At 40.1% G+C, this 14,896-nt stretch overlaps 2 protein-coding genes across 2 annotated transcripts in view; one reads left to right on the forward strand and one right to left on the reverse strand.

Moving 5' to 3' along the window:
* tmtops2a (teleost multiple tissue opsin 2a) overlaps positions 1 to 14,896 on the forward strand; it is a gene marked incomplete at its 5' end in the record, with an annotated part of 16,610 nt that continues 1,714 nt past the window's right edge. The window contains 3 exons of the mRNA XM_079460989.1: positions 1 to 370; positions 10,887 to 11,212; positions 12,689 to 12,922. Of these exons, the coding sequence (XP_079317115.1) occupies positions 1 to 370; positions 10,887 to 11,212; positions 12,689 to 12,922 (930 nt within the window). The remainder of the gene's footprint in view (positions 371 to 10,886; positions 11,213 to 12,688; positions 12,923 to 14,896) is intronic.
* The window catches only part of st6gal2b (ST6 beta-galactosamide alpha-2,6-sialyltranferase 2b), a 25,118-nt gene continuing 23,164 nt past the window's right edge, over positions 12,943 to 14,896 (reverse strand). Inside the window, exon 6 of the mRNA XM_079460988.1 lies at positions 12,943 to 14,387. Coding sequence (XP_079317114.1) covers positions 14,140 to 14,387 — 248 coding nt within the window. The 3' untranslated portion in view covers positions 12,943 to 14,139. The remainder of the gene's footprint in view (positions 14,388 to 14,896) is intronic.

A 14,896-nucleotide genomic window follows, 5' to 3' on the forward strand; every position in this document is an offset into this window, starting at 1 on the left:
ATGTTTTATGAAGGGGCTAATGTAAGTAATTATTCTAACGGGACCGATGAGGATTTACTGTCTGCGCAGCATCAGGAGTGGAGCGACACTCCCGCAGAGCGACTGTCACGGACGGGGCACAATGTGGTCGCCGTTATTTTGGGATCTATAATGATTTTCGGTTTCCTGAACAATTTTGTCGTTCTTGTTCTCTTTTGTAAATTCAAAACTCTGCGGACTCCCGTGAACATGCTCCTGCTCAATATCAGCGTGAGTGACATGCTCGTGTGTCTGTTTGGCACCACGCTCAGCTTCGCTGCAAGTATCCGCGGCCGGTGGCTGGTGGGGAGACACGGATGCATGTGGTACGGCTTCGTCAACTCCTGCTTTGGTGAGTAAAGGGAGCAAGAAAACAACATGGTTGCAATGGTTTATAGGAATTGTCATTGGATTTCGAACTCATTTCAGTTGAAATGGAGTCGAACAGGTTACATTAGTAGAGGCATTATGAATGAAAAGTATGGAAGTAGAGAATTAAGCTTATTTGATGTAAGGAAATGTGTGATTTTCTTCAACACTTTATAATGTGATTTTGATTACAATTACGCCGGTGTCTAAATCTTTTATGAAATTCTTTATTTTAGTAGTCTTAGTACATCTGAAATGTTTACTGATAATTTATTAGCTATTTATCATAATGCTGTTAAATATTCACGGTCTATGGGCATATTGTTAAGAAACGTGTGTTAATATTAAGATATTATGGGATTACATTCGTCACTTTGCAACCGTTTTGCACTTTATAACAACAAAGATGGTCTAGACTATTAAAAGATGATAGAAATGTGTCAAAGGACGGAATGGAATGGAATGTATTGTTCTAAAATATGATACATTGTTTATTCAAAAGCTTGGCAACAGAACTTTATAAATAGTCTACTGATTAGAGGAGACTTTTTGAAGTCAAATCAAATATCTATCAAATTAATGCATTACATGAGTTCTTCAAAAAGATGATTACAAAACAATTCTATGGAAAGATGAAATCAAAGGTACACAGAAATACAAAGTTAAAATGATAAATACCATATAATTTGTTTAAATTAGTAATGTCAGTAGCTACATGTATCCTCATGCTGGGCTACCACACTCCAACACGTGGTACATGAAACAGCACAAGTGTAACATTTAACCTATTTGAGTAGAACATACGGTATTCATGCTCATCACAAGACAAGAAATCTACTGTATATGTGACAAATGATCAGACAACTATAATTATTTATTTAAAAAGTGGGCAAGGCAGTGTAAATATATGTACATTTAAAGGGGTAATATGGAATTTAGGATGATATTGTCATGATCTCGGGTGGTGAGACACGGAGAGAGGACCCAGGTGCAGACAGCGGGTAAGGGGTTAACAAATAATAAAACAAAGACCCACGTGGGGGTAACATAAAACATATATACATAACAAGACAGGACTAAGACTAACTACACTATACTATACTATACTATACTATACTATACTATACTATACTATACTATACTATACTATACTATACTATACTATACTATACTATACTATACTATACTATACTATACTATACTATACGAAGACTTAAAATAAACTCAAAACAAGAACTACAACTACACTAAACTAGACTAGACTGACAAGACACATGGACTCACCACACAAACCACAATGAACCAGCACAAGACAGAAGACACAAGGGCATTAAATAAGGGACCAAATCAAGAGGGGAACAGGTGTAGGGCATTAATCAATAACAAGGTAACGAGAGGATGGGAACAGAGACGAGACCGGAGAGAGCATATAGAAGGCCACAACAATAATTGCCTCTCTCCACATTAAACATGAGGTTCTGTCATGATCCTGCCACCAAACCAACAGAAATACTGATAAGTTAAGTACAATATATCTGAACATAAAAAACATTGACAGGTATTTCGCAAAATAAATTTATTTAATGTTTACATTCAAATATTGAACAATTTATTTACAAAAAGAGATGAAACAAAGTTAAACAAATAAAATAATTCAGACACGTTAAACCACACTAGTTATTTTACGTTGAACCGGAAGTTTCTTATCGCAGAATTTTCATAGAATCTCAGCATATTGGTAGCCAGGTTTTCACTGGAAAAATGCACATGCACTAAATTGCTCCGTGGATGGAACTGTCTTTTATTTAGCGCAAAAATTTGCTGCATCACTGCAGTTTGACTAAAGTTCCTACATCTCAGAACATATTTTTCTGTAAATACACTCCTTTAGTTTGTCAGCTGATGCACCTTAGGATAATATAATAGAGGGTATGCATTGACGTTACTTTCCCACATGAACATGCCTGGACACGTTCCCTTGAGTGGCAAAACACGCAGAATGGCTGCTTTCAATAGGAGAATCAAAGAAACTGGGACTAAAACACGCACATTTTCTGAAAATAAAAGTTGGCTTTTCCTGATATTGTAATAAGCAGCCATTTTGCTGAGTGTTTTGCCACTCAAGTGAGCGTGTTTTGGCATGTCCATGTGGTGTTAACGTGACGTCAATCATCAGTGTAATGTCAATTATTCTTTGCAGAAAAAAACTTCAATAGGCTGTGTGTATTTAACTTGAAACATTTATTTCAATGGATTTGGAAAAAAGCCTTTTTTTTTTAAAGTGACCACTAGCAGAGTGAACTGTCAACAGTGATAAGGTGTGTAAAGAGTGCTTCAGACAAACCTTCTGATCTTTAAAACGTTCAGACGTAATGACGCAATGGGTCCCGAGAGCCAATGACTCTTCAAATTCAAAGCTGACATAGAGACGCATTTGGGGGACAAGATACACAAGAGCCGATAGTATTTTACAATCACAGTTGATTTATCACTTAATCTGGTGGTAATTTTAAATGTGTGTTTCACCCGAAGTACCAGCATATGAAGTTTTACTGTAGATGATGATCAGTTTTGCGTCTGTTCCTTAAGATCATTGTTAGACCTTGGTACACTTGGCATATTTGTAAATTTTGAAAAAGAATCGTTGACTAGTCAAATGCAGCGTTTGTCCTATTTTAGTTTTCTGCAAATAAATGCAAAAAAAGAAATGTAGAATTTGGTAGATATGTCGTCACTAGTTATTGAATGAAAAGATGGAAATTTTACTTAAACACGTACAGTAGGCCCAAATGAAGAAATTGTTCGATGTTGAGTAACAAATTATGGAATAACTTGGAAGTTAACTTGGAACATACAAGTAGACCAAGGACGACATCAAAGACTCAGGACAGAAAACTTAAAGGGGAACTCCAGTCAAAAATGAAAATTCTGAAATGAATTACAAATCAAGTAGTTTAACATCTGTATGACAATAGTTGCAATCTAAGAAGCTTAATACATTTTTTTAAGAAAATGTTTTTGTCATTAATCTTTTTGACATCATAGCTGGGACAGTCGTGTCATTGAGTGATTCTGTATTTATTGGTATGGTTATTAAAGGAGTCAGATCTGGCAAGCTCTTTGCAAAACTATCTTTAGTAGTCGTTAACAAGTTATACTGCTGATTTCTGCATTGTGCAGTGTACATGTTATAAGATGATGATCCGTGACATTTTGAGTCAGCTCTGTGAGATATAATCAAGTCTAGTGTATGATTAAATCGATGAGTGGGTATATTGATGTGTTGTGTTACTCCTTGTGTAGAAGCTTTGTAAACGCCTATGTGGATATTAAAATGTCAGACAATCAGTACTTTATCAACATTAACCAATAGGTCTGATAAGAAGTCCGCAAACTCTTTCAGAAAATCGGTGTAGGGCCCAGGGGGTCTATACAGAGTAGCCAATGTAAGCACTTCAAATGATTTAAATTTATGCTCTGTTCTCTGAGTTATAGTAAGAAAATCTCTAAAGATTGTTGTGACACCACCACCTCGACCAACCAGATGTGGCTCATGCATATAACAGTAGCTTGGTGGGGTAGACTCATTTAGACCGAAATAATAATTTGGTTTAAGCCAGGTTTCGGTAAGGCAAAGTATATAAAAACAGTTGTCTGTGATAATTTCACAATAACTGCCTTTGAATTTAGTGATCTAATATTAAGTAGCCCGAACTTTAGAAGTTGGTTTTGCCCGTTTATTACAATTGTCTTCAGGTTTGATCACGATCAGATTTTTTCAATGACTTTTGCCTAAATTATAATTTTGTTATATTATTTGGGGGACAGATATGCATTTGGAAGCAGTAAAATGCTGCTGGGGTGCAGGCCATTGGGGCGGAAGTGTCAGGTTTCAGACAGGAATCAAACAGGGAGGTAAGTTTAATAGTTTTATTGTGCAAAATGGAATGGAATCCAGAGATGATGTTGAGTAAACAGTCTAGAAACAGATGATGATAACTTAGCTCGGTATTATTAATGTCTCTCTTGCAGGTGAAGATGATGGAACACGGAAGTAGATGAAATCAGGCAGAAGACGAACGGGAAGTAACGTAAGTATCCGGATAAGGAGAGGTGAGTCTGTGTGTCTATGTTAAGACGAGACCAGACGAGGACTGGAGGGTAAATGCTGGTTATAAAGGGTGAGCTGGTGATGGGATCCAGGTGGTGGTGATTAGAACTAGGGTGATGATGAAGGAGTGGGCGGAGTTAAGGGTGATTGAGGCGTGGTTGAGGGTGTAATCCTGACAGGAAGAGCCTAGGTCGCTCCCAGAACAGATCAAAAGTATTAACAAAATGGAGGTTCTGTTCAAGACACCATTGCTTACAGTCTCGATCAGACTCCTGAAGTCCCTCTTCAGGATCTTTGACTGCCGCATCCTGACGTAGTCCACCACTGCGTGAAGCACAACAGCTCGGACGTTAGTGTCGTCCTTCAGGATCGCAGGTACCTGCGCCGAGACATCAAGTAAATGGGCGCCAGGAAAACAATGAGTGCGCACCTTACCTTAAGTGGAGGAAGTACGTACGATCCGGACGATTTGAGTCTCAGATGACCACAGTGTTGCATTCTGTCTCACAGAGACCAGCAAAGTGGTTCCTGGTCGGGACCTCGAAAGACCGGTAGCTGTAGTTGAGTCATCGCTCCGGTCCTGGCTTGCGCCTTTCGCCATGACTGTGCTGGTGCAGGAGTGAAGTTAATTTGGGCTGATCGTGTTCTCGAAGCCTGGGCTCTATGCAGAGAAGAAGTGGTAGGAGTATTACAATCGCGATGAAAACTTACCGCAGATTTCTCAGCACCGTTTTTTTATGAAATGACAATTAATTTAATTTTAATGTATGTTCCACAAAGGTTTAAATTAACCACTCGGAAACCGATGGTAAGTAAAACTGGATGTTTTTCACAGGTGACGATGCTGAAGAGCAGGTAAGTGGAGTTTACAGGTTTATGAATGGCAATGAACAGCTGAATGTAAAAATTGTCCTTGTATTTACAGGAGATGGAGATCGTGGAAGCAGGGCTAGGATATCTATGGGAGAACACAACTCGGTAAGTTAACTGGAGAGAGACTTGGAGTGGAGCCGGAGAGGAATCTTGGAGACTGATGAATATACTCTAGGAGAGTTCAGGTAGAATATAACTGGAATTTAAACACACTGACTAGGGATACAAGGTCAGTAACAGCACGGGTAAGAGTCAGAATCACTTGCAAGGCCATGCGAGGAATGAGGGTTAGGTCTGTGAGGGTACCCCCCTCCACAACCCACTCTTTAGGGCCGAGGACCCCGCCGTCATTTACACTTAGTCATTTAGCATACGCTTTTATCCAAAGTGACTTAAAGATGAGGAAACATTGGAAGCAATTATAACAACATAGGCAACAAAATACATAAGTGCATTAAAACTAGTCCATTAAAGCCTAGCACAGTATATAAAGCTAAGAATAGTGAGGTTAGTATATATTTTTTTTGAATAAGAAGAAAGAAAGGGAAAAGAATGAGGTTAAAATCAATCAGCGACATGTTGACAGAAGAGATGCGTTTTCAGGCATTTTTTTAAGATGGGAACAGAGTCTGCTGATCTTGTAGCAGCAGGTAGATCATTCCACCAATGTGGAACAGATCCAGAGAAGGTACACGAGAGTGAATTTTTTCCTTTTTGGGATGGTACAGTCGTTGTTCCTTTGCAGACCGCAGGGATCTGGCAGGAACATAGGTCTGCATTAGCAAGTGAAGATACGATGGTGCAGACCCGGTGGTGGTCTTGTAAGCCAGGAGCATAGCTTTGAACTTTATGCAGGCGTCAACAGGGAGCCAGTATAACCTGATGAAGAGCGGAGTTACATGGCTCTCTTTGGTTCATTGAAGACCACTCTTGCCACCGCAATCTGGATCATCTGGAGAGGTTTGACTGTGCAAGCAGGAACTCCAGCCATAAGCGCATTGAAATAATCTCTGCCATGGTGGCTGTCCTCTTGCCCGTGGTGCTGGCCTGCTGGAATGAGACTGGTGTAATGAGGCGAGTCGAGTCAATGATGTCATCTCTGGGTAACCAGGATCGTTCCTCTGAGAAGCTTCATCCTGATATCTCTGGTGGAAAGCATCAGCTTCTGCCCTCGATAGTATTGCGGGATCTCCTCCCATCGGGCATTTGCCTAGATCTTTTGCCGTGTATGGCTCTCTGGAGCTGATGGTGAGCTTCGTCCCAGACACCCTCGCCATCCCAAAACCAGTTGTTCACAAAATGTACCTCTGTGGGATTCCCAGCCCATGGGAAAAAGCATGCTCTGAAATGGAGTAAGTCCAAAGTACTTTGACTGTTTAGGGACTGTGTGAATGTGGTGTAGTGTCAAAGCCCTCTTAACTGCATCCACAAACTGATGGAAGGCATCCAGCACTCTCATCTTGTCTTCGGTCTGGTCTTCTGTATCAGAAGAACTCAAAAACAGACAGTAAGTAAAACTGTATGTTTATTTCCACAGGTAACAGTGCTGGAGAGCAGGTAAGTGGAGTTTACAAGTTTATCAATGGCAATGAACAACTGAATGGTAATACTGTCCTTGTATTTACAGGTGATGGAGATCACAAACGCAAGGCTAGGACATCCATGGAAGCACACACATCAGTGTGGAAACTGGAGGGAGACTTGTCATGGAGCTGGAGACAGATTAATATACTTGAGAAGAGATCAGGTAGGAGATAACTGGGATCCAAACACATGGACTGAGGACACAAGGTAAGTAACAGAACAGTTAAGACTCTGTATCACTTGCGAGACTAGACGCTGACTGAGGGTGAGGTGTGTGCTTATATGCTGGGCTAGTGATGACTTTGATGAAGTGCAGGTGATTGCTGCTCGGGATGTTAATGTTTGAGGGAGCCTGGCAGATCCGAGACAAAAAAGCAGAATGTAAAGCTATTACTTTTTTTCCTGTTCTTGGTCACACTGAAATGGGTCACTCATCTTTGTAGACTGGTGACTATTCATGACTTAAGTGCACATTCAGGCAACAGATAGAAGTCACTCATGGAGACATCCATGTGCTGATTTCAAACCACTGTAGGTGTGAAGACAAATTAGGGATCCAAATGGCCACTGTCCCTTAAAGATTCTGTCGCCAATGGGTTTTAGTGCCATATAGCTGTAGTAAAATTTTCTAAAAGAAACATTTACTGTGTGACAGCTTGAAAGCCACATGAGTCATTCGTGTGTAATTCGATTGCTTTTCGTGACATTTTTGAATTATAATTTTTTCTACTCTTTGCTACAGAAGATGCATTCTACAGAAAAGTGTTAGGCTCTTAAAGCAGCTATTTCTAACAGAAATAAAATCAATAGTTCATCCATAAAGAATATTACACAATGATTAAATTTCTCCAACCCCATGTTTTATTCTATTCTATTTCTGAAGTTATGCAGTAGCTTTTTGTGGGAAGACCCCAGTTAAATCCTTTAATTTATTAGTTAATTTAAAATCTTGCATATATCAGGTTTGCTTTAATGAGTGCATCTTAATGATGCAATATTTTGTGCGATTTTAAGTCAGTAATGTCCCACATCAATTTTCTATTTAAATAAAGTGATTGTCCTTCCACTTTTAGTAGAAAAATTTGCATCAGGTCAAGAGGTACTGTACTTACTGCATCACAACTCTTGTTTGAAAGGGACAAGTAAAATACAGAAATGCTCAACTACTAATTTCTATCTCTAACATGTCATGTACTATTAAACTAAAATAACTTGAATTCACAAAAGATTCTTAAAAATTCATAGAGATCATTTTGCAAAACTAAATTACAGAAACTCATTCTGTCCTTCTGCGGATACAGTATGTGCATAACCAACCCATATTAAGTATAGCATATAATAGAATAGCTTTTATTGTCATTATACGGCTGCACAATGACATTTTGGCTCTCACATTAAAATTGCACATATACATATACACAAACACAAATGTAAATTTAGTAAACGTAAACAATTACACAGAGAAAATGGGAACGGATGTGCAGTAGACAGTGCAAATGTAACAGTTATAAATAGAAAAGGTGCAGAATAGCAATAGTGCAAATGTAGCATGTATATACAGTAGTGATTTAAAAATTAATAAATATAGAGAATGGGAATAAATAAATACTATTGAGTAGTTTATGGCACAGGTAAACCAATAGCTACACGAGTAGTGAGTGTATAGCCCATAGTGTCCACACCTTAAAGCTTGTGAATAGTGATTGTTACTATTAATAATGTCTATTGGCTGTTTTAGAAATGTGTCCCACCCTGTTAAAACGAGGTAACAATGTAAAGACAGGATAGTCAATAATAATCCTTAACAACCGAAATCTAATTTTTAACATGTATGAAGGTTTGTCAAATATTTTGTTTTCTTGTTCTGCAGCTGTAGCTGTAACTTGGATTGTTGTAACTAGCTGAAATTATTGTTTTACAAGAATGGTAATTTCGATCAGTTGATAAAATATACAGTATATTTAGCCAAATGTTTACCATTATTTGTGTATAACTATTACATTGTCCTAACCTCCTTTTCTAACGTTTTAAAAGGAATAAAAATGGTAAATCTGGTTTTAAATTCTTGTTGAATATTTGGTAAATGCAAACTGATGTCTGCATTGCATTTTAATTTCTGAATGTTGAAGAAGAATCTATTTCGACATGATATGAATGACCTAATTCACACACACTCTCTTGAATACACTTATAATATTGATATTGTATAATATATGTTATAAAAACTATATGTTACAGACCGAGTGCTCTTAAAACTGTAAAGTAATGTTTCCAAGTTTTGTGTAGAGGTAATTGTGGTGAGGAAGGCGGGACGAGAGCCGTGACGCGGGGACGGTGGCATGAGTGATAAGTGGAAGCAGCTGTGCACGCACCGGTCCCGCATCTTATCACGGAGGAGATTGGGAGCTTAAAAGGATGTTCGGCAGGACTGTTGACGGGAGAGGACCGGGCCCGGACATATGTTTAGTTTGTGTATGTTTTATGGCCGGCAGTCTACCGTGAGGTGGCTGCCGGTTACTTCCGTGTTTATTGTTTATTGTTTATTTAATTAAAGTTTTAAAGTTTGAATGTTCGCCGGTTCCCGCCTCCTTCCTTCCCTTCTATGGAACTTTATTACATTGGTGCCGAAACCCGGGAGGAAGGAGGGACATGCTGTCAAAGAGCCCTCGCTGCCGAGGGTGATTGCGGTGCTGAGGAGTTCGGGGCAGCGCGGACGAGGGAAGTCTGCGAGTGGCTGCCCGAGGTGGTGGTGCTGGATCGAGAAGTCGGATGGGACGAGGACCTCGCTGCCATGCTCCTGGGTCGAGGTGGGGTGGCTGCCGTCCAGGAGGGAGCCAAGACCCGTTCGCCGTGGGCCGAGCCTGCTGCCAGCCGCCATGATGGGGAGGAGCAGGGAACGGAAGACCAGCTGCCCTCAGCAGGAGGGCCATCGCCGGCCGCCAGGGGGCGGAGGAGGATCGAGCCGTCCACCGAGCGTCCAGTACCATTGCATGGCACCGCGAGGAAGAGTTTCTCGGCTGGCTGAGGACCGAGCGACGGCGTGTCAGGGAACTGGACAATTTTTTTTCTTTTCCTCTCTCCCCTCTCTCGTCCCTGTCGCTCCGGGGGCTCCCGTCTCCGTTCTTTCGTCTCGCCGGTGCATGGCCCCAGGCGCTGCCGACTCCGAGACTGGCTCCCCGGGGGGGGAGTAGGTACAGTCTCGGTGGTGCCCCCCGGCCTGTAAGGGGTGATGGGGGTATGTGGTGAAGAAGGCGGGACGAGAGCCATGACGTGGGGCCGGTGGCGTGAGTGATAAGTGGAAGCAGCTGTGCGCGCACCGGTCCCGCATCTTATCACGGAGGAGATTGGGAGCTTAAAAGGATGTTCGGCAGGACTGTTGACGGGAGAGGACCGGGCCCGGACATATGTTTAGTTTGTGCATGTTTTATGGCCGGCAGTCTACCGTGAGGTGGCTGCCGGTAACTTCCGTGTTTATTGTTTATTTAATTAAAGTTTTAAAGTTTGAATGTTCGCCGGTTCCCGCTTCCTTCCTTCCCTTCTATGGAACTTTATTACAGTAATTTTAAGGTTTTATTTCATAAATCATACTATTGCTTCTCTGTGGTTACAAAGCAAACAAAGAGCAGGTTCAAGGTAATTTCCTTCTCACAATGGCAACGTTAACTTTTTTATAATTTAATGTATATAGCCATAAATTAGAAAAGGATAAATAGACCTTAATCAAAGTATTTTATTACATGATTAACAATTTATAATTAACAAGCATTTACCCAACAATGTAATTACCATTGGATGTGTTTGCTTAGTCACAATCTCTGTGATTTTCCTTTTTAAGAAAAACATTACATAGCAAATAAACAAATTGCAGGACAACTAAATAAATTCCCATTTCTCTGTGATTTTAACTATCCCTCTCTCCATTTCTCAACAGGTATTGTATCATTGATCTCTCTGGCGATCCTTTCTTATGATCGTTATAGTACTTTAACTGTCTACAACAAGAGGGCCCCAGACTACAGTAAACCACTGTTGGCCGTTGGATGCTCCTGGCTTTACTCCCTCTTCTGGACAGTTCCTCCTCTGCTGGGATGGAGTAGCTATGGACTTGAAGGTGCCGGCACCAGCTGTTCGGTCACATGGACCGCCACCAGCCCACAATCACGTTCCTATATCATCTGTCTGTTTGTTTTCTGCTTGGGAATCCCTGTGCTGGTAATGGTGTACTGTTACAGTCGGCTCATCTGTGCTGTCAAACAGGTAATTCCGCCACAAAATCCCAACTGGAAGTAATGAGATCCATTACGCTTCAATGTTGTGTTTAGATTGTCAAAACAACAGGATTAGTTGGTGAGCCAATCCTAAAATCCCTCTACATATGCCTGCAGTGCAATTCCAATCCTCTTTGGAATGAAACAATTAAATGTCTCTCAGACTCAGACCCTCAGTTTTCAAACTAGGTCATGCTCAAGATAATGTGTAAACTGCCTCAATTAGTGTTCGCTGAATAACATAATTTCGAATATACTACATTTACATTTAGTCATTTAGCAGAGGCTTTTATCCAAAGCGACTTACAAAGAGTTCAGGGAGCAATAAAGCGATATGTCATACAGGAGCAACAATACAATATGTGCTCATACCAAGTTACTAGTATCAACAAAAGCTAGAACAATTCCTTTTGAGAGAAAGAGAGAGTTTTTTTTCTCATTTGTCTTTCGAGTATTCACAGAAGAGATGGGTTTTAAGTGAGAGATGTGTTTGACCGGACTAAGATAGGAAGAATGTTCCACCAGGAAGGAGTTGTGAAGGAGAATGTGTGGCGATTTACTGCCATTTTGAGAAGGCAATACAAGACGCCACTCGTTTGCTGAGCGCAGGACTCTTGATGAGGTATTGATATTTTTTTAGAAAGAGCTACAAAACACAGGTGAGTCCATGTACAGAGAGCCTTCTACGCTACATTATATGTGCATTAATTTAAAATCAGATAGCATTTATAATGAATAAGTATAATTATATACCTATAGATGCAGTCAGAGTAAAAAATCCGGATGATGTAAGGTTTATGCACTTTCACTGCTTTGTCCCACTTGTCTATCTTGTCAAATGCATTACTGTGTTAAGAACGAGCTCCACTGCACACAGCACACGCTTTATTGATTTTAAACGCGTGCAACAGTTTTATTTTGATCGCTTGCATTACAGACGTGTCATGTGCGTTTCGAATGACTTTACTTTCACTTTATAACTTGCCTTATGCGGCGGTTGAAATTAAAGACTGCGTCAGGTAATGAATGCTGATGGAGGAGGGATAGAGAGAGAGCATGCATTAAAACTGTCTTCCAGTATGACGAATCCACGGGTCATACGCATACCGATCGGTGGGGCGAGGATGATCCGCGCGGATCACAGATCATTCTCAATCCGTTTGTCCCAATCGACAGCTTAGTCAGCATTTAAGTGGCACCGAAAGGAGGCACCTAAATCTGCGTTTTGATTCGTTTCAGTTACATATCAGATATATAGGTACCGTAGTGGCACCGGATTTCAGTACAAGACACTAATGATGGGTCCCAAGGATGTCGAGTAGATGGAGAAAAGGAGTGGTCCAAGGTTCTTCTTAACCAGATGGCAGACTTAAGTGAAGCCCGCGTCCTTTGAGATTTATGTCTAGTTTCAAATCACCTGCTGGTACTAGTATGAAATCCATTTCAATGTTTATGTTCCCTGCAGGTAGGACGCATCAGGAAGACGGCAGCGAGGCGGAGAGAGTACCACATTTTATTTATGGTCATCACCACAGTGGTGTGCTACCTCTTGTGCTGGGTGCCTTATGGGGTAGTTGCAATGATGGCTACGTTTGGACGTCCGGGCATCATCACACCCATTGCGAGTGTCGTGCCTTCCCTTCTGGCCAAAAGCAGCACAGTCATCAACCCTCTTATTTACATCCTTATGAACAAACAGGTCAGACAACAATTTTCTTAATTATGCTCTGAATTATGGTATATTTAGAGTTGGGAATTACTGCTTTTATACACTGAGAGACACTGAGAAATAGATAATATGTAACATTGTTTACTCTGATTCATTGCCTTTTATTTACACTGTGTAAAGCTACGTTCACGGTAATAAAAACAGCAGGTACAAAAGATATGTTAATATAAAGACCAATAATACTTAACCCAATTCATTAGACCATAAAAGCAGAAAAGTATTGGCACAGCTTACAACAGCACTTTATGTCAAAATATTACAAAATTGTATAGTTTAAAATATATGAGCCAACATTTTTACATGAACAACAGTAAACAGATAAATCAGGTCAGGAAAAGGTAACAAAAGTAATACAGTATGCCCATTGGATAGTAAACAACTCAACACCAGAATTCCCTGTGGATGTCAAACATTTAAAAAGGTTTATCAGTCTTCATTTCCATTCAGAAAAGATCTAGATTAGTTTATGGTAAAAACATTTTAACGCAAATACATTTCCAAATACGCTATTTTTACATTACAGATTTGTTTAGAATACCATTACCATGACTTTAAGATAAAAGTGTCATCTTAGAAATACACCACTGTTTGTAGGTTTAGGGGTCACTTGAGTAAAATTTTTATTTTTGACCCTACAAATCTTGAATTTAAAAAAGAAATTGGATCTGAAGACGTATGCTCATACTGTATGGCTATATTAGATTTTTCTTGAGAAAAATATTTTCTTTTAATTACAAATAATAATAATGTTTTTTGAATGTATGACTAAGTAAATAATAAAGATAATAATAAAATCAGTAAAGCATTTGGATTTGTTTGGGATTTTATGATTATTCTAGTTTGTGGAAATATTAATAAGCGTGCAAGTTACCCAAAACCTTTTAATGACAGTGTAAGTGCAAATTATTTCATCACATTACCAATTAATTATCTAATGCAGATGAACAAGCTTTACAGTTTTTATCGCTTTCCCATCCGCAACGTATGGAAAGTCATGTCCGATGAGTGGATAGTGTCTGAATTCATTTTGAAGGGTGTTATCCGGATACTCTACACCTCTCCATTTTTCAATCTGAAAACTGTGCTTACAGTAGAGCAAATGTTGAACAAAATGAAATAAAATAGTGCAGAAATGTGTTAAATAGAATGCCTTGTGAAAATAATGCACTAGTGTGAGTGTCTAAGCATTACGTTGGACAGGTAATCTTAGGGAAACCTGGCAGTGTGACCTTTCCCTTATTCCTGAGGTCGTGTTCAAAAGCTGTGCCCATGCGCTTGACGAGCATCTTCTCATAAATCAGAGGGTGGTACGCCCCGAAGGTGCAAGCCATGTCTTCGTAATTCTCATGATAATGGCACAGACTGCTTTGCCTTACAGAAGGGATGTACTCATACACGTCGACTTCCTCACATAGGTTCATCATCACAGCTATACCTGTCAAACAAACACAAAACACAATGAAAATAGATCCATTCAGTACTAGTTTGACTTGACGTTTTATAATCCTATTTGACACTAGAAAGAGTCACATTTGGCCAGCTGTGTGTGCTGTCATCTACAGTGTTGTATTTTTGTTGAAGATTATGCCAGCAGGCTGTCAACATACAGTGCCTGACAGTACCCTGGCAGGATCAAACAGAAAGCCACCTCGCTGCAGACATGCACACATGCAGGGGACACGGGCATCAAAGAGTTCATAGTGCTGTAGTTACACACAAGTGTGAAAATAATTTGCCTGGATAGGACGAGACCACTCAGCCAATCACACATTGGGTCAATTGGGACCGCCTATCACCTGAGACAGTGTGCCTGCTCTGTGACTGCTTCTGCAGGTTGCCAAGGCAACAAAATGACCCAAGTGTGTTCTTTGAACAATGCATCCATCATTTGAGAACCAGCAGAAAGTTCCTACTCGCTAGAGTTCAGAAGATGCCACAGGGGCT

This window comes from Barbatula barbatula, assembly GCF_947034865.1.
Source record: "Barbatula barbatula genome assembly, chromosome: 7".
NCBI lineage: Eukaryota > Metazoa > Chordata > Actinopteri > Cypriniformes > Nemacheilidae > Barbatula > Barbatula barbatula.